At 35.3% G+C, this 27,488-nt stretch overlaps 1 protein-coding gene across 1 annotated transcript in view; it reads right to left on the minus strand.

Moving 5' to 3' along the window:
* DPY19L1 (dpy-19-like 1 (C. elegans)) overlaps nucleotides 1–27,488 on the minus strand; it is a gene marked incomplete at its 5' end in the record, with an annotated part of 77,029 nt that overhangs the window by 15,025 nt on the left and 34,516 nt on the right. The window contains 10 exons of the mRNA XM_012720757.1: nucleotides 3,039–3,088; nucleotides 4,921–4,992; nucleotides 8,492–8,593; nucleotides 10,180–10,260; nucleotides 10,779–10,838; nucleotides 13,108–13,194; nucleotides 16,037–16,114; nucleotides 18,363–18,462; nucleotides 21,707–21,798; nucleotides 25,007–25,064. Of these exons, the coding sequence (XP_012576211.1) occupies nucleotides 3,039–3,088; nucleotides 4,921–4,992; nucleotides 8,492–8,593; nucleotides 10,180–10,260; nucleotides 10,779–10,838; nucleotides 13,108–13,194; nucleotides 16,037–16,114; nucleotides 18,363–18,462; nucleotides 21,707–21,798; nucleotides 25,007–25,064 (780 nt within the window). The remainder of the gene's footprint in view (nucleotides 1–3,038; nucleotides 3,089–4,920; nucleotides 4,993–8,491; nucleotides 8,594–10,179; nucleotides 10,261–10,778; nucleotides 10,839–13,107; nucleotides 13,195–16,036; nucleotides 16,115–18,362; nucleotides 18,463–21,706; nucleotides 21,799–25,006; nucleotides 25,065–27,488) is intronic.

A 27,488-nucleotide genomic window follows, 5' to 3' on the forward strand; every position in this document is an offset into this window, starting at 1 on the left:
TGCTGCACCACCAGGGAGGGCCCCTTTGTGTCTATTTTTATTCCAATGCCATACTGGTTTGATTACCTGCAGTGTAGCTGAAGTCTGGAAGTGTGATACATACAATTTTTGAGTTACTTGAGGCTTCTGTGGTTCCTTATAATTTCTGTAATGTTTCTTCTATGTCTATGCCACTGAAACTTTGATAGGGATTGTATTGAATCTATATATTGCTTAGGCAAGATGGCCATTTTAACAATGTTAATTCTTCAAATCTATGAGCAGCAGGTATCTTTTCACTACTTTGTGTTTCACATTTCTTTTAACAATGTTTTATAGTTTTCATTGTATACAGTCTTTGCTAGTTTTATTCCTGGGACTTTTTTTTTTAATGTTTCGGCAAATAGGACTTTTTTCTTTGACTTTTTTCCCTCTTTTAGTTCATTGCTTACATATAGGAATACAACTAATTTTTTACATATTAATTTTAAAGTTTAAGAGTCAGATGATTATACACATAACTACAAACATCTTTAGGCCAATTAATTAGATAACTGAAAAGAAATGCACACATTCTTAGGTGCATTCAACTTTTCAAGAGTGAATCTGCAAGAAAAAGAAAACCTGGATAGACTAATTGCAAACAAGTGTTAAAAAAAAAAAAAAAGTAATTAAAGGTCTCTCAGAGAACAAAAGCTCAGGACCAGATGGTTTCACTGGTGAGTTCTATAAACCCTTTAAAGATGACTTAAATGATACTTAAAAGATGTAAGATTAGTACTTAATCTTTTCCAACCTTCCCAAATTGAGAACTATGCTTCCAAACACGTTTTATGAATCAAACATTATTCTGATACAAAAGCAGACAAGGACATCACCAAAAAAGAAAGAAAAAAGGAAAGAAAGAAAACTTAAGAACATAGACCCAAAAAATCCTCAACAAAATTTCAGCAAATCACATTCAACACTACAGTAAAAGAATCATCTATCCTCACCAAGTGGAATTTAGTCCATGGATACAAAACAATCAATGTAATTCACCACATCAACAAAAGGGAAGATAAGGCATATTAATTGATGCATTTGAAAAAAAAATCAGCTTCCATTTACGATTACAAACTCAAATTAAAATGGGGATAGAAGGAGCATACTGCAACTTGATAAAGGTCTTACATTATAAACCCATAGTACAGCATCATACTGAATAGTAAGAAATTGAAAGCTTTTTCTCTAAGATCAGGCACAAGGCAAAAATGTCCACTTTCATGTCTTTACTTAGCATAATACTGGACGTCCCAGCTAGAACAATTAAACAAGAAAAAACTATAAAATGAATCCATATTGGGAAAGATGTAAAACTATCATCATTTTCAGATGGCATAATACACATAGAAAAACCCAAAGACTCAACTAAGAAACTGTCAGAAACAATAATCAATACAGTATATTGGAAAACCTTTCCCATGGTATTAATTTTACGGATTTCTATCCTTCCAAATAGCTCCTATGCACAATGAAATATACAGAATCTCCATATTACAGACAAAAAAGTACAGTCATCCTATGTATAAGGCTCTATGATTTTTAATAAAGAAATATTTCCATAAAGATGAGCCACACTCTTACTATATGATGGATTATAATTAAACTAATCCCTTAAGGGTGGATATCTTGTTGGTTTGTATTTTCCACATTACATGTAATAACCCTATGTGCAACGCTACTCTTCTGCATTTTTGTGAGCATTGCTCTAGAGAATGCACTTGCACTGGTCACAATGACCAGATCAAGGAAAGACCTGGTGTACGTTTTACTATGTATCACCAACTGTATGCCCACTTACTTTCTTCCACCCTTGTTATTACTGGGAATTATGACTCTTCACAAACATGTAAGTAAGACGGATTTTACTTCATCATTTTGTCTTTATCAACATTTCTATTACTGCTGTGTAAAGGTTCACTGATTCTACTATTCTTTACTATATGCAGGAACTACATATAAACTGTTGAAAGAGAAAATGACCCTCCCCTTCAGGCTATAGGGCCAACTAATCCATATTTAAGTATAAACCGTGATAAATGATGACAGACAAAGAGAGTCTGAAGATGGAGGATAACCAGCAAGGAGATAAGGAATTCACTCCGAAAAGAGGGTCAGGAAAAGCTTCTTGAAGGTGACATTTAATCAGAGATAAAGGAATTAGCCATGCAAAGAGTTAGGCTGTGGCCTGTGGGGACAGAGCTGTAGGCTTAGGACACAATCACTGTGTGCAGTTTGCCAACCTGCAAAGGCAAATAACAGTTGCCCAGTTAAAGAGCAGAAAGGAAGACCATGAACATGAAAATATGTGAACTCATTTTTCTTTCAATCTCCTCTTTCTGTTATTCATTTGTTTTTCTAATGAAACATATTTTTCTTATTCATCTGTAGAAGTTCTCCACATTTGATGGTCATTAGTACCTTCTCATATATTGCAAATGTTGTCTATAATTTGTCTTTTCCTTCAATAAGCTTACAATGCCTTTAATTAAACTAAAATATTTCTATAGTTAACCTTGTCAAGGGTATAAGTTCCATGTGATATTTAACAAGGCCTCTCTAACCTTACGAACATAAAAATAACCTTTTGCTTAATTTGAGGTTTTCATTTTGTTTTCTATATTTATATCTTTGCTTCATCTGGAATTTATTTTGTGTAAAAAGTGATGCATGGATCCAGAGTTCTATTTCCCTGTTCTTTTCTCAAAAGACAACCCACTGGTCAGAAAACATTATTTTCTCTGCTAAACTGAAGCAGAAAGTTCTGTTCTTTCAAGTATAGGTTACAGGTAGTACAACTGTCAGATTGTTCAACATGAGTCTTGGGGTCTGAATAGGTCATGTGCTGAGAAAAACAGAGGAGGAATGACAACTATTGAAAACATCAATTATCAAATGTTGAGTTATAATGTTAATTGTAATTTAACATATTAATTTTAATTAAATTAATAATCATACATTCTAAATATCTACTTAATAAATGAGTAGAGGTAACAAAATATTAGTAGTATATTTACCTGATATGTGTCTGTTGTTTAGCTAAGACACCCCACATGTCACTAATAATCTGAAAATAGATGTTTAAATACTTTAGAATGGCTAAGAAATGTTTAATTGAAGAATCCTCTAAATTTCAAAACCATAATTAAAAATATAGGCAGCATGGATGTAAGACATAACTCAAAAATAATAATTATAACAACATAACCTTGCATTTACACATGGCCATATCTCGTAGCTAACAATCCTATTCAGGTAGATTTTATTATCCGCATTTTGTGAAAGAATAACAGGCTCGGATGAATTAAATGATCTCCTGAAGGCAGACAACTAAGAAGCATTACTAAGTTTTCAAACCTAACCTTCTGGCTTCTGGTTGTCAACCACCACACCAGGTTGTTAGTAATGCCTTTCTCTTACTGCAGAAGTGGGTCAGAGATTAAGCACAACTAAGACACTCACTGTGTTTTCGTACTTAGCAGCAACTGCAGCTTATTTAACCTGCAACCCTGCTCCAGTACAGATGTTCTGTATAACATCGATGGCTCTTAAAAGAACCACTCAACTGCTGGAACGCTTTTCCTAATAAGCCCCACCTCCTGAAATTTGCCCCAATTCTAAGGTTCCAAAATAATTGTTAATCTTAGTTTCAAGTGGCAGGCATTTTCGTATTTGAAAATGAATATCCTTTTACTGTTTGAGCCTTTTCTCCTTTAAACCAAACATCCTAACTTCTTTAAACTCATCTTATGGTTTCCATCATCTCCATCCACCCAGGTAGCGACCTTATGAATGACTACCATCATTTGCTATTTTTTTACTACCTACTGGGAACACACTGACATAAAGTGTACAAATGTGCAAAGGAAGTAGAGTCTGGCAATAGCAAAAACTGACAAACTATAACCTGATTAGAACTTGCCTAGGGCTGTGAGACTACATAGCTAAACATCATACGGAGCACAGCAAAGGACAAAGTCAGAGTCTGATTCTTGCTCTTCCTTGCTATTTAATGACATGAGGGGAGGTTGTTATCACCTCTCTGCTCCTCCAATTCTGCATCTATCAAAATGGGGATAATATCACCTGGGCCGTTTAATAATCAATTGAAATAATATATGTGAAATGTTTTGGAAGAGTACAAAACACAAGGCAAATATATAACGTGAGTGGTAATTAAAGCACAGAATAGTCTACAAAAATTGCCCTAACACCGTAGTCAGTTCTATATATCAGAAAACTTTTAGGGTTCGTCATCTATTTTTCTATCATAGATTAATCCCAATTAATTCTCTCAAAGCACTTTTAGTTACAGAGTTCACCAACTCATAAAAAAGAGAATATCATACGAGCTCTTCTTCCCTAAAGACTAGAACTGCCCAAGCCTGATTTACAACTGAGTTTAGAATTTCATTCTCAAAGCAAGTGGGGAGTTTAACTATTTTATCAAGTTTAGTAGAGCTTGTTAATATTCTATTTTTTCCTTCTGGTTAATAATAAACATGAACCAGGAGTTAATGAACACTGCACAAATCACTTGGACGTACACTGAATATTTTAGGGGGACTATCACATAAAAACTAAAAGTGAGTCAGTGATACTTTACACAGGCAAAACAACTGTATCTAGGCCAACATGGTCTCTCTGATTGTATCTTTCAAAACACATGACTACAAACATTTAAGTTATTCTTTTCTATGTCTACGCTAACAGCAGAGTATTCTTTAAGATTTTTAACTCATCAAAAGCTATTATATTACTAAGAAAATTCAGAATATGCTTCTATTGGCCTACACAAAATTATTAGGACATACTGATATGTAGCCTAGTAGAGCAAGTAGTAGGTAAAAAACCAGAAAATGTGTTATTATAAGAAAGATTCTCAAGTGACAGACATACCTTTCTAAGAATTGCAACAAAAACGACCAGAACAACCGGGAGCAACAATGTCTTGGTATACCGCAATGGAGTCTGAAATTGAGAGGTGCTTTGTTAGAAGAAAAATTATTTTACAGATAAAATTGTATTTCAAACATGAACTAACTTAATTTTTTAAAGGATGAACAGAACAAGAACACTCACCTATCTAGGATTCGATCTACCCACAAAGACATATCTCTACAGAAACAAACTTACCCTAAATGTTGAGTTGAAAATACTAACAAATACTGTCAGTCCCACACTCTTTTAAGTGTAAAATATGACTAAAGGGCACATGACTCTGTATCACTACTTTTCTCAGAGCCCGAATTCATATTCATTTAAGGGCAGTAGAGCTCCTTTAAATGGAATGACCTTTTCCTGTATATTCTGTAAAAAAGTCTCCTTCCACACAACACACATGACAATAATGACCAATGTTTACAAGAGGAAACATTTTACATCTTCTCAGGATAAAAAAAGAAAGGAAAAATTTGATAACAAAGCCCTACACAGTGCAATCCTGTGCAGAATCTCAAGCATTCCTAGTCTTGAAATGTTTACATTATCATTATTCTGTTCCCCTCCACACTATCCCCCTAAAAAGTAACCCTGTATTACTGAGTCAAATGATGCATGCTTCCCAAAGAATTTTTATAAAGAGAAATTTAGTCTCAAATATGCTTTAAAAAAAAATGCTGGTATGGGGCCCTCCCTGGTGGCACAACAGGTTAGGATGCAGCACTGCAACCTAGCTGCAGCTGCTTCGGTATGAGTTCAATCCCAGCCCCGGGAATGACCCACATGGCGTGGGAGACCTCCCCTGACCCGCCCGCTGCTCCCCTCAGCAGTGTACTTTATCGATCTGCCTGTTCTGCGCCCCACTCTGTCTCTGGTGAATCCTTTCACTGCCCCTGCACCTCTGGCTTGTAGCCCTGTTCTTGATGCATAAATAAATTCTTAAGAAAAAATAGTGGCATGTTTTAATACTACAAGGTACATAATAAGCTGCATTTTATCACTTTCCCTCTTGTTCCAAATTTTTACTTATTATTTCAATGTAGACAAGTAATTTTGATAGTTTTTATACAGAATGCACATATCATACAATCAAAAGTCTCACTTAGAATTTGTACATTTAAAATTTTACTGTTTACCTTTATAAGTGAGTTCATAGTACTTAATATTTAGAACATAAATTTATTCTTAAATTTAAGAACATTTGTAAAATACAGGGTCACTTTAAAAAGGCAATGTGTCAAAATTTTGTAAAAGTACTTAACAAAGTTTAAGAAGTCAAACAATTTAAACATTACTTTCCAGAAGATTTTCTAAAATGCATTTTTTAACACTTCTTTTAGAAAAGAAGTCCGAAAAGCATCAAACTTAAATGGTAACACTTTAAACCAGAGAAAGAGATTAAGGTAGGCAAAGAAAGACACTGAACCGGAGCGCTTATATCTATCCAAAAAGACCTACATGTGTAAATGTGACAAGACACTCTGATCAAGTGAAAACAGAAGGGATTTCTGATCCCATGAACATTTCCTGAGGAATCTTTTATTCCTTTATCTGTGATGTTTTCTTCATTTCTGACATACACACAAACACACAGAATACGCATGGGTCTACCCAGCACTACACTGTCTGTAGTGTAGTGCTACCAATGTACCAATGGACTTGTCTTGGTTCCCTGCACTTTAACTACTGTTGCTGTCCACTTTCCTTTCTAAAAGGGAAGGATCCACCTCATTCCTTTCACTTTAATAGCACAATACACAAAAGTATATTCTAGAAAGTGAAAAATTACACAAAAAAATCACCATCTAAAGACACTGCTGAAATTTTGCTCTTTAAAAAAAAATTTTTATTTATTTCTGCATACAGAACTAGGGTACAGGTCAGAGGTGCAGGGGAGGTGAGAGGTTTCACCAGAGACAGAGTGGGGAGCTGAACAGGCAGATCGACAGTCTACTGCTGAGGGGAGCAGTGGGCGGGTCAGGAGAGGTCTGCCACGCCATGTGGGTCACCTCCGGGGCGGGAATCGAACTCATGCTGAAGTGGCTTAAGCTTCTTAGTGCTGTGCTTTAACCTGCTGCACCACCAGGGTGGGCCCAAAATTTTTGCTCTTACACTTTATTACATGTAAATAAGATGGTACTTATTCCCTCCATTATCTAACTACTGTCTTTCTATATTAACATAAAGTATGAGAATGTGCCCTGACGCTACCATACAGTTCCTGCGATGGTTATTTGCAGCAATGCAGGAAACAGTTTTGTCATTTTCTTCAACCTAACTCATCTCAAGTTATACTTCAAACAATTTCTTCAACCGCACAGTTGGTGGTTCATATGCTCAGGCACATGGTCCTCATAATATCAAAGGGCTTCCTCTAGATCCTAACTCTCTGACAATGTTTAGCCTCTATTTCTCTTACTAATTCCTTGAGAAAGTTTCGATCTCTTAGGAGTATAAACTGTAATGTCCTGCAGGACATACCTCCTTAGTTTCTTTCAGCAAGCTCAGCACTATCATCCATACACCTTTGAGCTGTCACTAAGTGTCAAAGCCATTTGTTAGCACACAGGGAAAGAAGACTGACACGTGTCTGGAGGAAACAGTACATGTGCAGGGCAGACTCTACTCAGAATGTCCAGCTGGTGAGAACCTGCAGTGTGGTACACTACCATGCACTGGTATCTAACTCCAGTTACAGGGTTCACCCAGGAGGATCAAAGAGGAAAATGAATGTGGGCAGAGTAATGTTGGCAAATTTACTGCCTACACACATACAGCTTTAAGGAAACGTGTGTCATAGATAATAAAATAATTTATAACACACGAGCAGTATTAACAAAGATATATAAATGCATGCTTGTTGAACCAAGCCAGCTCATAAAGAACTGCAAGATATATTTTATATAAAATATCACTAAAATATTAAAGTACTTTCCAAAATACTTCATTTTGCCTCACAATGTCTGTTTAGCACACTCCTAGAAACTAATAAGCTGTGCCACAAAGAATGAGTCATTTCTTCAAGAACATCAAGTAATATTGCAGGCTTCTGTCTCACAGTTCACTAAACTACTCTCTGATTTTCTTCTATACATCTAAATATAGTTTTAGAATGAAAAATGTTCTTGGAATGAAAAACTTGCACTCACTACTACTGTTATTTCAAAGCAATGTGATCATTCAACAAACAACCACAAAGTGGGTGGAAATGTAAGAGCTTCACTGAATTAATGAAATCTTGGGAAAGACATGCTTAACATGCTACTGTGTTTATAAAAAAAAAAAAAAAAAAGACTGCTAGTCTGAATACATGTTTCTAAATATCAAAATGAGAAAATGCCAAACGGTTCATGGAGATGTACTAATGCAAACAGGAGTATCCTCCTCTCAACTACTGGGTTTTCCCATTTCTTTAAAATAAGTTAACAACATCGAGGAAAGAGCCTAAGGGGGAAACACACACACACACAAACACAAATATATACCCTTTATGAAAAATGAATGGGTTAAAGTAGAAATCACATCTTACCTCTTTCTCCATAAAGTCAAATTCTGCTGCACAGGTATACAATAAAGTATCAAAATCCTTATAACTGAAGAATTTTGATGTTAGTAAGTTGCCAATATGAGCCTAGTAAGGAATGAAGTGAGGTACTATTAGATTATGCTATACAGTGTAATAATGCATTTCAATCTTAATGATATCTAAGAATGTCTTCATTATAAAGTATAAAGTCTACTATTTCTGTACTAGGTTTGCTTCTGTTAAAGAAGAAAGTCTGTGCTCTGTAATTTTAGGGCTCTCTCTTCTTTTGCTGACGTGATAATGCCAACAGCACTCTGGCTTCCATGACCAATCAACATACAAGAGGCTTTTATCCTGGGTTTTCTGTGCTCACTGTGCTAATAACCCTGCTGAAATATACTACACACCATTTCCTTTCTAGAGTTTGTCAGGATGGGCTTGAGAATCATAAATACACAAAGGGCAATGGAATAAAAAAAGAAATACTAACTCAAATTTCTGCAAAAGATTGAAAAGACTTTGTGAAACAAAGTCTTGGGCAAGTTTTGGCATAAAACATACCTTTTGACTCATAATCAATCCACATAATTCGTTACATGATGGCAGGTGCTCTTAATTGCATTGGTTTGACTAATTCCCACAAAATGTTATGTGAGGATGGTGTACTTATTATAACAAATGAGAAAACATTTACCAACCTCCCAAGTTCATTACTGTGCAAAACACAAAGACTACAGAAAAGGGGGAAGTTATATCTAAGAAAAACCATACCTAACACCTACCTGGTATCTGCATGAAGAGGGGGAGGAGAAGTTAAAGGGTGCTGAGAATGGTCTGAAGAATTTTAAAATTAATCTTATTGGGGAGGAAATGTATATTGATAAAGTTAAGAACTCAACAGGGAGGCTATATAGCACTTCAAAGAGCATAGAAAGCAATCTACCTAATAAAAAAGTTTTTCAAGGTAAAATAATTAGAAAACATCAAATAAAATAGAAGTAATAAGCCTAATATAATAATTGTCAGCTATGTGAAGAGTTAAAGTTCACTAAGGATGTATTATATTACGATCTCTGTTTAAAAGTTTAAAAGTCTCTTGGCCCTCCCTGGTGGCGCAGCGGGTTAAAGCACAGCACTGAGAATCTAAAGCCGCTTCCTCATGAGTTCGATTCCCGCCTGCCCCGGAGGTGACCACATGGCGTGGCAGACCTCTCCTGGCCCGCCCGCTGCTCCCCTCAGCAGTGGACTTCGTTGATCTGCCTGTTCTGCTCCCCACTCTGTCTCTGGTGAATCCTCTCACCCTCCGCATCTCTGGCCTGTACCCCAGTTCTGTATGAATAAATAAATAAATCTTTAAAAAAAATCATTCTTAAAAAAAAAAAAGTTTAAAAGTCTCTGAAAATGGTGGCTTTATCTGTTACAAAAGGAAAGTAAAATAAACCAAAGAAAAATTACCACAAAGACTTAAATTTTAAACTTAAACCTCTAGAAACTTCTTGCTTTAAAATTTTAAAGTCTTTGTGTATAGGAAGAATAATAGAGACTATATATATAGTCATGTTTATTTCCTATAAGAGTAAAGAAACAACAGGTGGATAGACTTCAACTTAGACTTTGACTTAAATAGAGGGTCTTAACTAACGTCAGCAATGTAGTATTGTTTAATTCAAGTCTTAGCAAAATGCACTTACATCATCTGCAATGCCAAAGATTTTAGATGTCAAATACTTGAGTGTGACAGTTCCAAATAACCAAAAACATCCTTGTATAATCTACAAAAGACAAATGTAACATGACAAAAATAAACCAATGACACAGAAAAGGAAGAAAAAAAAATTTTAATCATACATGAGACAAATATGTTGATATCCAAGAGAAAATGCTAAAAAATGTATTTCTCGAATTAAAAGAATGCTACTCCAAAATCCAGAGACTAGCACGAAAACGACATCTAAAACCTAATTATAAAAACATATTTTATAGAAGGTTTATGTAGCCATTTCAGTAAAACTGCTGTCTTGTTAACAGTTTCTTATACGTGCTGTGCTCCTCAGCAAAAGATATTGGTAATAAAATAAGCAAAACTGAAATTCTTTGACTACCAATCCAATATTAATGCTAACTTACTTCATATAAAGGGCAATTCAGCACATTACAATTGAGCCTTAATATGTTGTAAAACTGTTAGATTCCTTGCATTACATAGATCATTTCCTTAAAAGTAAAACACAAAACCAATGATATATTTTAGAGAAGGAAAACATAAGCAATCAAATAGATTGATTCTTACCCATAAACTAACTTCAGAAACATTCATTTTCAAGATATGTGGCTTCATTGCTAGTATGGCCTGCATGGAGAAAATAATGTGAAATAGTAATGATAGATATAAATTTAAGAACTAAAAAAATCCCTCTATGTAATAAAACTCTTAAGAATATAAAATTTAGCACATTGTCCATGTTTCACACAGCAGCACCACAAGCTCACTGACTTTAAGAAATGGCCCTACTTTATCAAAGTAGGTTAGGTCAGGTCAATAGTTGTGTAAAGTTGAAAACAGATTACCACATATAAATTCCATGCCTGATTTTACATCTCTGATTTACCTATGAGTCAAATTATCTAACAATTTCACAAATTCTTAAGTAATTATTCTTTACATCAAATATTCTAGACTCAGAATAACTTCAAGTGCATCAGCTAACTACTTTTCTGTCAAATCTCATGTCTTTCCATACATACTATCAACTCCCAAAGTGTAATAAATATAGGACGCTAAATCTATTTCAAACTTGACAAAAAAAAGTGGTTAGAGATCAAAACATAAATACATGAAACAAATTAAATATTTTCAGAAATTTCTGTATATTTGAGAGAACATAACATGACTTAATATTGTTTCAAAGCAGTAAGTGTAGATAAAAAATGAAAATACTGTTTTTAAAATAATCTGTTTATAGTTAAATATGTATAAACATACTATGTTCTTCAGCTGTCAGCCTCATTTATTTTTACTCATCAAAATACATGAAATATAAGTAAATATGCTACATTCACACCTAAGACACTCCTCAGTCTCAAGCAACTAGTCAGAAACTTGGTATATTGTAAGTGCTCAACAGAGATTTCCTGCAAGATGTGCTGAGATTACCTTTGATTGCTATGCCATCTTCCTTTCAATGACTTCCCTGTACACAAGTACCACCAAGGTCACTACTAACTTAAGTAACAGTGGGGTTGCCCATGTACACATGGTAAGATACAAAATTAAGTACTGTCATGCTGCCAATTACAAACAGAAGTCACTGACTCTGAGAAGAACCCCTTTCATCTGAAAGCATAGCAACTCAGCTAATGATTTTTTGTCACTGTTGAAAGCACAGCACAACCATATGCTAATTGCTGATTTCTGTAACTAACTATGCTCGAGTCATACAACCTAAAATAATTGTGGCCTAGATTGGGAAGAGGCATATTTTTGGGAAATTGTTTCTTAAATATTACTTATAAAATAAGACAGAGAAATAAGAGGTTGCAAATTTGTTAATGGGTTCTACCAAAATGATCTAACTAACATAAATGATAATCCAAGAAATAGAATTAAGACAGGACAAACAGGCCAATTCTAAAGCACATGCACTTTTAGGGGCTCTCTGGTGATGCAGGGGTTAAGTTGAACACTAGGAATCAATAAACATGAGTTTAATCCCCAGCCAGCGAGGTGACCCACATGGCACAGCAGACCTCTCCTGTCTCCCCACACTGCTCCCCTCAGCAGTGTAAACTTTAGTAGATCAACCTGTTCTGCCCTCCACTCTGTCTCTGGTGAATCTTCTCAGCCCCAGCACTGGCCTGTACCCCAGTTCTTGTATGCATAAGTAAGTCAATCTTAAAAAAAAGGACATGCACGTTAAATATAAAGCAGATCTTTCCTCTTAAGTTGGCAAAATATTGTAATGGTGAAACCACTAATAACAAAAGAACAACCACCTTTGGAAGCTCTTTAATTTAGTAAGATTTAGCATTTGAAAGCCATCCTGCTGAAAGAGGAAGAGGTTAGGTGACCTATTGCCATCCACTCAAATTCTTTAAGATGATTTCCTCATAGTACAAATATGCCTTTGGTAGTGATGTCACAAAATATAACTGAATCATCCGATTTAAACTATGTGACTGTTTCATACAACTAGATATGGGCAGTGGGGGAGGGGAGACTAAAAACCAGGCTTCAAGCCACTCATCACAGTGAACAGGAGAGACAGAGGGAGGGGGTTGGAAAGACAAAACGGGGCTCAGAGAGTGAGGCAGGCACAGAATAAAAACTAAAGAGAGGAAGAAAGGAAAGGAGAAAGGAACAGAATCCTTCCTAAAATGAACCCTGGGACCATACTGTAACAGAAAAGAGAAAGACTGGTAGACTGGCACCACAAAGAAGGTGCCATGTTTTCCAGTATGAACTTCTGCTGTGCTGGTTTGCTGTTTTGGAAGTGAGTATTGGAATACATTGTCATACATAGATGTCTACAGTAAAACACTTGAGAGTTTCCGTTAGCAAAGTCTAGGTGAATCTAAAGCCAGTATTTCAAAAAACAGCTGTGTACTAAAAGAACACTTACCCAGATAATGACCAAAGAGGAAGCATAATAAGAAGTTAATAACATTGAGTTTCCAAACATCAAAACAAAACAGAGAGCAAGTGAAAGCTGGAAAAACCCAAGAAAAACATCATTAATATATATATATATATACATATATACAGCAAAAAAAACCACATTGATTTTTATTCTGAAAATTGTACATATCCATAAGTTCAAACTCAAACCCCCAAAGAGCACCACCATCAAGCACCAAGTATCTTGTGTATCCTTCCAGATATGTGTACAAATCCTACAATGTATTTTTGAAAAAACACAAATGGAAATGAGCTATATTATACTTGCTTTTACTCTTAATTTGTTTCAGTTTTCTAGGTGAACCCAAACCAGTCTACATTTATTTAGAATGAAACACTATTCTACTTAAGAGCTGCACTATAATCTAATCAGTCCTGACTATTGCTGAACATTGAAGTGCTTTCCAGTTTTGCTGTCACTCTGTTTTCTTACTACAAAAACTGCTACAAACACCTTTATGTGTTTACCCTGTGTATATATCAATATGCTTATGAGAAGTGGGATTGGTGGGTTATTCCTACATTTTAAAATTTAAAAAAACATTGAGAAATTGTCATCCAAAATGTTGTACCACTCGACTCTCCCACCTATCAGGCATAGGACAGCTAAATATGCATATGTGAAAGAATGAAACAGGATTCCCTAACTCACATCACTCACAAAATGAAGTAGTAATTGACACAGATTTGCATATAAGCTTTGAAATCACAAAACTAGAAGGAAACATAGGGGAGAAGCTCTGTGACACTGGTCTTGGCAATGTTTTTTTTGTTTGTTTTCAGTTTTGGCTTTTTACACATGACACCAAAAACAGGCAGCCAAACCAATAGTAAACAAGCTGGACTATATCAACCTAAAACTCTTCTGCATAGCAAAAGAAATAATCAAAATCTGGAGAATGGGGGAAAATATTTGCAAACCATGTATCAGATAAAGAGTTTCTGTCTAAAAAATATAAGGGAATTCATGCAACCCAAAAGCCAAGAAAAAGGAAAAAATGACATAAGACAGCAAAAAATATTTTTACACTCTGCAAAATACAAAGGTTACCAGAGTGGGTGGGAGGGAAGGTGATTTGGCATTGGCATGGTGATTTGGTGGAGGGTAGGTGAGGCATGTATGTGTAGGTATGAGATAGGATATTATAATCCTCAAGTTACATAGCTATGTAAACAACTGGCAAAACAATAAAGTTGAAAAAATTTAAACAATAAATGGTTTAACAGATTAATAGCAAAGTAAATCTAGTAATATATAAAAAATCGTATTCAGCCCAGAAAAGCAGTTTCTTGCTGAAAGAAAAAAAAATCATTCAATTCATTTCATTAACATTAAAGACGGAAAGTCCACAGGATCATTCAGACAGATAAAGGCATTTGAGGAAGCTAAGCCTTTACTTACTTGTTTTCAAAAGTGTTCAGTTATTTGAGGACATGTTAAAAGAAAAGGCAACTTGTCCCTTAAAAACAATTTAAGCATTAAAACAGTGAAAATAGTGGTTTATACTGAACTGAGTAAATGATGCCATTTTCTATAAGATGTCAGAGAAAAAAAAAGTGCCAAAAGATTTTAGTAGGAATATGACCAAAAACAGAAAACACTAGCCATACTATTCATAATTCGCCACCAGCAATTCCACTGTTAGGTTTCAATTCCCTAGAGAAACTATTAACATATATGTCCCAGGAGGTTTGTGTAAGACACAGTACATTATACATAAAAATGGAAGAAAAACTGAAATTCCTTTCGTTAAAATCGAAAAATAATTAGTGCTTTATTTACACAATGAAAAACATAAAGCAGAGAAAATGTCTTAATTCTAGTGACATACTAATCTCAGAAGCTTAAGTAAAAACTAATTTTAATGAAAGGATACCAGTTTTTTGCAAACCTTAAAAACAATCATAACATTTACAATAAAATGCATTATTTAGGAATACATTATATGATAAGGTTATGAAGTGAAGTTGTGTTCGGGCCACACAGAGCTCTGGGAGTAACAATGGCTCTATTTCACATTTGCAGTGTGAATTCGCAGTTGATCATTTATAATTCTATTCACAGCTTCCCTATATACATGTCCTTTTACATGTATCAGTTATCAGAGAACAAGACATAGTGGTATATTTTAATGATGAAAGCGATTGGAAAATGAAAAACATCAAAATTATCAACCCTAAAAACAAATGTTTTTTAAATATAAATATCATCAAAGTCAACCTTCTAGCATTAGGGTCTTTGTTCCTAGAATATGCTACATGGCTAACTTCCTCTCCTAATCTGCTGCAATACCCCCTTCTCAATACAGCTGCCTCAGGCATCTCATTTGATACTCAACTTCCCATCACTGGCTGTTAGCAATGCTCACCTCCCTGGGGTATCATGATTTGCTTTCTTTTTGATTATAGTTTTTATCATCTTCTAACACACTACATAATTTATCCATTTACTGCATTTATTATTTATGAACCATCTCCTCCTCTTTTCTCCATGCCACTAAAATATAACTGACATATATGTTGGTATCTGTAAAGTTATACATACATACACATGTATGCATATACATATATGTGTATACTTGTGTTTTATATATATATATATATATATATATATATATATTCTCTTTCAGGAATTAATTCTTTTACTGATAACTTAAGTCAGGCACAGTTCTAAAGCATATAATATGACCCAAATTAAAATTTTCTGGGTGGTCTATTTATATTTAAAACAAGGCCTGTTTTTGAATGACACTTCATTACTTATGGAATCATGTTACAAATAGTTTCAGCCAAGAGCAAACCAAACCAAATACTAACCAGAAGTTTGTTTTAAGGTCAAAGTAAGTGAAAACTGAAAAAAGTAAAATCATTACCATGTGTATATAAATGATCTTCCGTAATTTGCATATATCAATATATCCCACAACATATACTGCAAATAATGATGCAATCTGAAATTTAAAAAGATGAGTTAAAAATCAAAAGTAAATGTAATGAAGAGTGGTAAGAATGAAAAAAAGATTACCTTTATTATTCTTTCAAATTGACTTATATTAATGTTAAAAATAAGTTCTTAAGTTTTGCTCTTATCTGCCAATATATTATTGAATTTGGTAAATATATTAATGTAACAAATAGTAATTGCTTTTTCTCTGCCATTCAGTCTTCTTAGTAATTGTCCTCTCATAAAATTGTCTACTTTCAGATTATCCAAAACAATATACATCTAAAAGTCAAGTGACTCTAGTGTCAATACATATGATAAAAAAATGAAAATGTAATTGTAACATATGACAAAAAATAAGTTGTGCTTATTAGACACCTGTTACAAGTATTTCTTTTAGTGTTCTTTTTCTTTAATAAAAGTATTCTTGAGATACAACAAAATTGATCCATTTCAAGTTAGCAGTACTTTCACTATAAAGGTATTTGTAACTTTACAGCTTAGGAAAAAACATGTGTATGCACTTATTCTGAATTCTCAGAATTCTGAATTCTGCAGTTATTTAGATGAAGTAATTAATTAAATGATTATGTACCTCTTAGGAAAATACAGATGAATTAAGTCAAATTATGCCTCTACACCCTTCCTCAATGTACACTAAATTCCATGCTTTTCCAGCTACACAAACATGGTATAAACAACTTGTACAACAACTGAATTCTTGGGCCCTCTCTGGTGGTGTCAGGGGTGAAAGCTTCCGCACTGTGAAGCTAGCAGCAGCCACTGCAGTGGGAGTCCAATCCCCAGCAAGGGCTCTGACCCACACGGCTTGTGGCAGACTTCTCCTGTCTCACTGCTGCTTCCCTCAGCAGTGTACTATGTAGATCTGCCTGTTTTGCTCCCCACTCAGTCTCTGGTGAATCCTCTCACACCCTGCACCTCTGGCCTATACCCCAGTTCTATATGCATAAATAATAAGTAAGTCTTAAAAACAACAACAACAACAACAACTGAATTCTCAAACCTGTAACTTAAGTACCTTCCTCAAGTCTTTTTTATCTCCAAACACACTTTCCCATTAGTAAGAAGAAGAATTTCTCTTCACCAGTGTCATCCCCAGGGGACACTACACAGCTCGATGACTGATGCTGCGTGGCGGCTACCCGGATGGCCATGTTGTCAGTCAGCCTGAGGCCCACAGGAAGCACACTACCAGCTCCCCCACTAAACCATCCCAGCCTGTACCCCACCCTCCAGAAAGAGCAGGAGAGCGCCACTCACTGAAAGCCCCTTCCCATCAGGCACTCAACAACACAAAGCAGGCCCACGGGTTAGAATCCTAAGGATCTTGGACATTTAAACCAGAAACTAATTTAAAATGTAATCAAACTAAATAAAGAAAGCAAGAATTTAGCACAAATAAACTCTGTTTTTAAACTCACTGATAAAAGCAGCTAACTTGACAGACAACTTGCTAAGCACCAGGTAAAGTGTTAAGTCTTATGAGCTTCTCTTCGTGGGATCCTAACCACAGCTCAGTCAAGTCGGTTCTTTTGTCTTCATTATTTGAGAAAGAAGCAAAAAAAACTAATAAAAATTGAGTACTTTGTCCAAGCCAAGAAGCTAGGAGGTAGCGTGAGCACTCAAAACAAGTGGTCTGCCTTCATTTCCTATGGAAGACATTTCTAAGAACCCGGAGTAGCAACTTGTAAAGTGCTTGATATGAATATGAATATGGCTAGCATAAAACAAAAACAAACTAGATGGGGGGAGATAAACACACACACAATTTATTCCCTCTTTAAACATGCTACCCTGGCCGTGCTTTATATCCCTCTGAGAAAAGCTAGATAAATTGCAAATTGGCAGGGGAGTCATAAAATATGACCCATTTAGCTATGTCTATTTGTTATCGTTTTATACTTATCCTTTGTGTAAGAATGCACAGCATTATTCATAAAATGCATTTTAGTAGAAGAAAAGTTACAGTTTACTTAAGAGAAATACTCAAAAGTTATGGCACTCTTCCTCCATCAGGCCCACAAACACTGAATAGCAAAGACTGTCATTTGCATACACTTGACTTGAGTAAGTTAATCCTGTTTGAAAGGAAATAATTCACATTCATTAATAAATCTAGCATATGTTCCTGCCCTGCCTGGCCTTTTAAAAAAGTATTAGTTACTGTAGGGGTTCACATAGTTAAACACACTAAGAAGCTTATTAACTCAATTTAAAAATATAAACATCCTTACCTGAGTAAGAAGTACAAATTGAGCAAACTGCCAGGGAAGCATGAAAAATACATTGGAAATGCAGAGTGCAATCAAGCTTCCCCTATAAAGTTTTGTAGCCCTTGAAAGATAAAATAAATATCAGTAAGTTTAACCACAAAATATCCTAGCCTGACTCCAAACTACTACAAATTAGAACCTCTAAACATGACCTGGTTGTAATAGAAACCAGACATAAAATGAACCAGTGAGATAGAAATTATACCTCCTGACACTCAGTTACAATAATTTTCTATGGAAAGTAAATACCTGTTATTACTGTAAAAGCAATGTCTGCCAGGGAGAGGAGTAGAAAAATTCAGTATAGCCACTGAATTTTTTTCAAACTATATTTTGATGAATTCATAATCAAACATTTCTAAAGTCATGTTCACTAGATTCATTAATTGGGGAGATAACGTCTGTCCGATAACAGAAAATAACATATTCTAAGTGCTGAGTGCTATGCAGACAAGTACTACAAGAACTCAGAACAGGGGCTAAGAAGCTGAAGTAGAGTCTACGGAAGAAGTGAGATAAAAGCTCAGTCTACACAAGTAGGATGTAAGAATGGAGAAGAGACCTTCAGAGGCTTCCCTTTGGTACTGACTTGTAAATTTAGGGGATTTTTAGGAGGATGAGGTATTTATGTTTTTCATGCTGTTTTTAAGAAGCACATTCTTTCTGAGTCAATGAGTCAGTGCAAAGTCCCCCTCATGCCTACTAACATTTTCACAAGGTGCAGTGTGCATATTAACACATCACGGCCAGGTGTGTACCTTTGAGAGGTGAGGCCACCCCCCCTTAGGCTGAACCTACCTGGCCACCAAGAGCCACCAGGAAAGGCCTTTCTTTATTCCTTAAATGACTCTTCTTCACATTCCTTTCTGCTCTTCTATTTCGTTAACACTTAGTTAGCATCTTATTCATATTCATTTTTATTAATTTATTCTTTTAATTGAGGTCACTCTAGGATCCTTTCCATTAGAAAGGATCCTAATGGATCCTAAGGATCCTAATGCACCCACTACCAACTGAGCCACAGTCTACAGCTGTAGTCCGTTGTACTTTCTTCTTGTTTTGTTCTTATCCATGCCTCCTCTCCCACGTCTTGATGTTTCTGCTATTCCCGTCCAACCCTTTCTATCATGTCCCTAAATCAAGCATTTCTAAAATCCAGGTGACCTATAAGAGTTACAAAATCAACTTAACTAGATAAAAGTCACCTTTCTTAATGGAGCAAAGGAGAATAAAACAAAACATATGACTTGATTCTATGTAATATAACGTTTTATCCCATGAAACTTCTCTTTAGGTTGGGTCTTTGTGTGCACCCAATTATGTGATTAGTAGTTCACAACAAAACTAAAGTGCCTCTGACTTCCTATAGATCACAATCAAAGAGTTGATGAGTCACTGTCTAAAACAAAGCATTTCTCTACTGCTTTTAAATACTCAACAAGATTTTCATTTTATGGATAAGGAGAGACATTAAAGATTTATACACAGAATTTACACTCATCTGGCAGTTGAGTACAAAATATACTTGAGGGACAAAGGAGCAAATGAAAAGCAAAAGAATGCCAACTGGTGATCGCAGGGTCGAAACAGCACTGAACCAAGCTGGAAATATTGCTAGGAAGAGACAAGGAGCTAAGACTTTTGTGACTAGTTGTTTATAATAAAGCTAAGTCCCCCCAAAAAATAATTAAAATTCAAAACTGAACAAAACCAATTAATTATGGTAAAACATCTTTCTAGCCTTATTTATAAATGACATCTAGCACTAAGAAATAATCTTTTCTAATTTTATAATATGTTTGGCACTTGCAGCCTATCTCAACATTACTGAACTTCTTACTGTCCCACCCACTGCTTTTTGCCAACACCACAAGGTGTCAACTAGAGGTGGAAACTAAGAATTAAAAGAAATGGCTGTCCTGCCAAAAGATTTCCATTTATAAGGATAAAATATCAGAAGATGTAGATGGCCAAGAAGTTTGGCATAACTCTAGATAAGGATGTTGGTTGTCCCCTTCAACAAAAAAGACTGTGGTTGCTAAGAAAGCATTTGTCACCCTGGTAGAAATGAAAGCATCTGTCACACTCCCAAGCAACCAACCACAGCAGCGGCCAGCAAGGGAGCCGTGCCAGACAAGAAGAAACCGGCATAGGTGCTGAGGAAAACGTGGGTGAAAGCGACAGTGAAGCTGAACCAGCCAGTGGTAAAAGCTGCAGCAGTTTCAGATGGCCAGAAATCTAGGAAGGAAAATGCTGATGGAGACAAAGACCCAGCAAAGGAAAAAAGATGCTGAAGGGACGAAATTCCCCTAAAACTTTCCTGCAGAAACCAAAGTAGAAACAGGAATGAAGAGGTAGATGAGGATGAAAAGACATGATTGAGAAACTAACGAAAAAGGTAAAGGATGATTTTTGCCTCAAAGTACTTGCTGAACCTGACAGAAGAACCTAGCACAAAGCAGCCTCTGAAGCTAAGAAACAGTGACCAGAACAGACTGGCCAGAAGACCACATAGTCTCCCATGGGGTGCACGTCCTGATCCCCCAAAATTGTGTGTCACATTACAAGGCAAACGGGAATGAACACTACCTTCAGATAGGGAGATTATCCTGGATTACCCTGTGTAATCACAGCAGGCCTCAGAAGTGGGAGAGGCAAGAGAGAATTCATCAACAGGAACAAGAAGAGAACTGTTCTCGGCCTGACTCTTTTCACTGATGTTCAGTCTCCAGCTGAAGGCCAGAATGTGGCAAAAGCCTGTCTAATTCTGAGCTTCTACAGGAATTCTCCTGGTACAGCTTTGAACCTAAGAAAGAACCTATACTTAGAACCTAAGTAAGGGTTTTTTTAACCCCTCTAGCTGATTCTCCAGAATATTAAATAATAACTGTAGAAAGAATTACACTTCAATATAGCAGAGCATCCCTTTCTTTGCTCTGAAAAATTGTAATTACCGAATACTCTCTGCCAGCAGCTTTTCCCTTTCTGTCTGTCAATTTTTGAGAAGCTACAGTGGTAACAGCAAGTATTTGGGAAAGCACTGATGGCAGAAATGGAGGATGAGCTCACAAACAGCACCCTCAGATCAGTGAGCCAAGGAGGAAGACTAATAGACAGGTGGAGGAAATGCTTTTGTTACTAACATTTTGAAGTTATTCTTTTTAAACTACCTTTATAAATTGAACCTAGCAACAACAGCATAATCTTATTTTATTATAGTGACTTTTTGTTATGAAAATTTAAGAAATTCTAACTTATGTGACTTAACGCAAAACTAATAACAACAAAGGCTAAGTCAAAGTTACCTGAGAATATGAGTCACAAGCAACATCTGAAGTACGAGGAAGGGGTAGGAGAAGCTTTCTCTGAGAGGCGGGGTCCACATCACACGGGTACACTGAAAGAAGAGTCACCGTTCATGGCACAATTGTCAAAGTGGTTAAATAAGACATACCAAGAAAAAGCTGCTATTTATACTATTTATAAATTCAAAGAGGCATTTTCTCACACATAACTTAAACGGTGTGCTGGAAAACAAGCTACTAGATTTTCCTCCACAGCATAAATGTGAAGTGAGGAACAATTCTGAAAAGGAGACAAACGCGACCCAAGATCTTATAAAATACTAACGTCATGAATTGTCAATAACAAAGTACCCAAAACTTTCAACTACCACCTAAAAGTGGAGAAAATAACAGCTAAAAAATTATCCTGACAAAATTAAAAAGGTTTCATTTGAATCGGCAGTGTCCGTTAGCTATAGTTGTCTTCTTTCTCATGAAATTCATCAAAACTACCCCTAACCAATACCTCAAAACTCTTTGTAGTCATCAGTAAGTTACCACTGATTGTTAGCATTGCTGGCTTAAAAAAAAAAAAATTTTTTTTGTTTTTGTTTTTATTTCTTCTTTGCCCAGATTACCTTGAGCTGCAAAATATTCTGAAGTGGTAGAGAGGGGATAAAACAAAATAGCAAATGTCCAAAAGTAATTATCAACTTCTCTGAGCTCATTTTGGACATAAGTAAATAATGTATGGTACCAGTTTTAGTATTTCTGAGTACATACAAATACACTAATAAGTCTATCTTTCAATTTAAGGAAAAATGAATTGGATTAAGTATAAACAATCTATTATGACTACTTCTAAGCTAGTCACACTAGATGAAACCAATACAACTTTCAGTTCAAGCAGGGCTACTTTAAAGACTACGTAAAATTAAAAACACCATCATGGAAATAAACCATTCCTTTATTTTTCCTCTACCTCAAACTATTAGACACTTCTACTATGGCTACAGAAAGTTTGAGACAAATTTTTCCTCTTGATATCAAAGCTCACTATGGAAGTTATACATGCAAAATAATTAGGAAAAGATATAAAAAGTATTTGACACTTTTTAAAAATCTGTTAGATTAATGATTTTAGCACAGTTGATAGCAAGACAAAGAAAAACTTTAAAAGCAACCAATTTCTATGCAAAAACCACTAAGAAAAAGTTTAAAGTACATAATACACAATTTAAGAGCTTTCTTTATGTAGTGTTCATCCACATTTATTTTCATACCCCAAATTAATTATGCTATGTTGCTTAGAAATTCATTTCTTTTAATGACTGAAGTAGCACAGTTCTCAAAAACTCAATTACATCCTGTGTGAAGTAGGGCTAAAAAGGTCCAACTACAGGACTGCAACAAAGAACAAGGTCTCCCTCCTCTAAAACAGAATGAATGAAATCAAGTGTATGTGAAAGTACTTAACTGGGTCTCCAATAACACTGTGCTTTACCTGATCTAGCACAAATATAACTGCTGTCCCAGAAAACCCATATGATTTGAAAATAGTAATGAGATGTGCTTTAGCATATCTTAAGCATCAACAAGGTTTTTCCCTCTTTAAAATGTTAAGTGGAAAATAAAAATCTTAAAATACCAATGATTTTTAAAGGTATTATCTTGAAGCTTAAAAATTCAAGAAGGAACTGAACTGCATCAAAAAGGATTGCAAATGTTCTAACAAACTACAAGAAATCCATTAATTGTAAAAGGAATTCAATGAAGATCTTACAGCTTTAAAATGTCATTATCTAGTATATAATTTTCAACATACATTTCAAACACTGAATAATGCAACATAATACTGCATAGATATTGATGACAATAGATTTGTAATCTATATTCTACTTATTGAAAGTAGATTTTTTAACCATTTACTCATAAATTCAAAAACTAAATAATTTAGCAATAGATAGCACCATTTTCAACCTCTACTTTCAAACTTTTTCAATATTCCCTTTCTTCTAACATTTCACTGTGAACACTCATGTGCTCCTTTCTTCCATTGCTAAGTGATTATTTCCTATTTTTAGGTCATCTGTTCAGCTCAGCATCTTTGCTTCTTCATGTCTACACTCTAACACTGCTGCATCCATAGTCAAGAAAAGTCCATGTTTTTTTCTGAAAACTCGGATCAAACCAATGAATTATTGTCATACTATTCATTAGTCAAATGTCCTAACCTATATGGACACACTAGCTTTAAATTTTTGATTCCAAATACTCAATATATATACCAATGCTCAAATAATGATCAGCAACTCACAGAATAATTTTTAAAATTCAATCTTGGTTCTACAGTTAGGTTTTAAAATGATTAGGTATAGCTTTGCAACATGCATATTCAAATACTGTAGACAGTGTATAAACACATAAGAGAATTAAGATATGTCACACCCAAAATAAGCTGACCTTGCTTTTCTTTCCATTAAACTAGATAGGATATTAGAAATTCTTTTACAACTTTGATTAATTTCATGGAAAGAATTCATTCACAGCTTGAATTCATATTAGAATTTAATCTAAAGTAAGTTAACTGTAATGATACTACTACAAACTAACAATTACACAGAACTACTATGTGTCTGACATTGTCCTAGGTACTTTACCCTTATAAATTCATTTAATCTTTGCAAAGTATGACCACTTAAGAAAAGGAAAGTGAGAGTAAGAAAGAAAAGATTAAATAACTTGCCGGAGTCACACATCCAACTAAATGGCAGAGCCAGGGTTTGAACCCAGATAGCCTGGATCTATGTTTTTTATAATTCTGTTCCATTAGGAAAACCTCAGATACATAAAAATTTATATAGCAAGGTGTTCTGCAAAAGACACTAAAAGTATTATCAAAGTGTTACATAAACACTTGAAAATAGAAATTAGTACATACATAGCTCAGCAACAAAAGTCACTCCCATTAAAAGACAATCAATTATATACATGGCTGACTTTTTCTGTCTATAGTTAAAGTGCGGCTTTGTAAAGTGAATATAGATTTGTTCAAATCACTAAAAGATATCTGAGAGATAGGTCATTAAAAGTCGATTTAAAATAAGTGCTAATGTTTGAAATTTGATTCAAAATAAGATTAAACATTTTTTTCAAACATTGCTATAGATTAAAATTAAAGAAATCAAAAGAAACTTATATTTCTAGAAGTAAAGTTTCGTATAATTTAAAAAAGAACTTTGAGTGACAACAAAAGAAAAGACTTGTATTTCTAGAAGTAAAATTCCATTAAGATTTTGAAAATATTTGTTGACTACCTACCTCTCCATGATTGAAAAAGAAACACAACACTGTAACCAGGCCTCCTAATCGGCTGCCACTAGAAAAGAGGATAAGAAAATATAACTCAAGTAACAGAAATCCAGGTCAATCCTAACAAAACCCTGAAATAACACAAAATAATAACCTTCCAGTCCTACTAAAAGCTGCGCCACACAAGAACTTGATTATACATATTTACAAAATAGCTTATTTCCTCTATCATTAATCACAGTGTTTCATTTTCTCAAAATCATTTTCTATCATCAAAGTACCCAGAAAACACAGAAACTGATAGGAAATAAAAATTTCTTAATAGTGATGTTATTGTGTGCTACACAATGCAACTTCATCTTCCTTTTTATCTTCTATCCTTTACTTATTCTTTAGCACAACATATTTACTTGTATCCTTCATGCTTTTTTCCTTGGGACACATGACATATATTCAGGACGGTGAAGAGGAAGAAAACAGAGAAGTCCCAACGCATGTGGTTATAAATTAGGAAACCATCACTGCCTGCTGCTTTTGGAAATTCAGAGTACTTTAGCATTTACTTTGAAGACTTTATTAATTCAGTATTTCTTAAAACCTGTCCCCAAACAACTGCTTCATAGAACATACCTGGGGAATACTAGTTTACAGATAAATACTTGCCTTTCCTTTGCTTTCAAAGCATTGCAAAACACAACATAAATACCAAAAGGTGACTCAACCAAATAAATACCAAAGTGTAACGCTAGCTCAGAGACCACAAGGCACAGCAGACCTCGCTAACTGGCACAGCTTCACTTGATCAGGCAAGAGTGATGCATACTTCACTCCCCTCTCCCATGTGGCCAGAGGGAACTGGTAAGGGAAAGGGAGGCTGTTGCAGACTTGTTCCACTGTTGCTTTTCATCTTTAACCTCGAGGCCTTCTTCCTCTCTTTAGTTCATATTGCTTTCTTATCATTTCCCCTCTCAATAACCTTCCTTCTTTGTCTCCATCCATCAAGTATGTGTATGACATAGAGAAGTCAGGAAGGGAACAAAAATCAAACACAGGTTTTATGGGCTGTTATGTTTACTCTTGAGAACATGAGTAAGAAAACAGAAGCGGTGCATGAGGCAGCAGGAATAATCCATGGAGGGGCACAACTGCCTCCTCGATTTCATCCCTACCTCCACAAGGAGACAGGAAGGGTTGGGATCCCCGGACAGATGACTCAGCACAGAGGGTGAAGCTTTCACTTAGAGAGAAGAAACCTATGAAGCTGACATTTTCCCTACAGCACTGGCGATAAAGCCACTTGCTGATCTAGAAAAGAGCTGCCAAAGCTCATGCTTTGAGAAAAGGGGGTGTCTGAAATGCTACCTGCAGCTAAGAAGAGGGGTCGTGAGGGAGATGAGAAGAACTACAGAGCAATCTACTCAAGATTGAGTGAAACTGGAGACCACAACTTTACACAGGCACTACTATGGGATTATGTGATTTTTCTCCACTGGTTATCAACAAACTAGCACAGATTAAAGATTAATAGGGGCACAAAAGCAGCATACTGGCGATAAAGTGGCTGAAATGATGAATCACAGAAACAAAAGGGGTAGATAAAGGATCAGAAAGGAGTACAGGCCAGGGAGCAGAAGTCAGGGTTCTCTCCTCCAAGGAGCAACAACTCTTCAAAAAACAAGCAAAGGGGCAAATGCCAGAGGTCATTCAATGCTACAAAACACTAGAAAAGTTAAGGGTGAGGTACAGGTATATATATATGTATGTACTTATAAGTGAATAAACAAATGCCATTAATTTATTCCAAGAAGACAAAAAGCACAAGTCTATACAATTTTTAAAATGTTTTACTCCCCTACTCCTATTCACCTATGACAATAACAATTTGTGTGGCCATCCTTCCAAATTTTTCTCTATATCCATTTAAACATATATTTTAGTGTGATCATATTAACATCCCCCTGAAATTTGATCTTTATGAAGCAATACTACACATAACAGAAAGTGAAAGTACATAATATAAACCTACTGCAATATGTCCAGTCTTCCCCTACTATTAGATATATGAGTATCTCTTTGATTTCTTGCTGTAATAAAGAGTTAAACATCCTACTACATCTAGAAACACTGGTGCTTTTATTTCTATGAGATAGACCTAACTCTGAGACTACTAAGTCAAAGAGTAGAAACTTTCCAGGAAACACCTAGCCCACACCCCCACAGTATTATGAGGGGCTCCTGTCTCTCCCACACAGCACTAGAACCTGACACATTTTGCCCTTACTTTGATTTGTACTTTCTGCCCACTTATATAGAGAATCATTTTAGTGTTTATTGACCTTGTACATTTCCTCTTCCGTGAACTGCCAATTCACATTCAAGTCCATTTTTCTATTAGGTTGACTCTTTCCCTATTAAACAGGGATACCATGTTTTTGATTGTTGAATTTTTGACAAGGTCTTTTGGTATAATTTATGGCATATTCTGACAAAA

This window comes from Condylura cristata, unplaced genomic scaffold, assembly GCF_000260355.1.
Source record: "Condylura cristata isolate star-nosed mole 26May11 unplaced genomic scaffold, ConCri1.0 scaffold00005, whole genome shotgun sequence".
NCBI classification, from domain to species: Eukaryota; Metazoa; Chordata; class Mammalia; order Eulipotyphla; family Talpidae; genus Condylura; species Condylura cristata.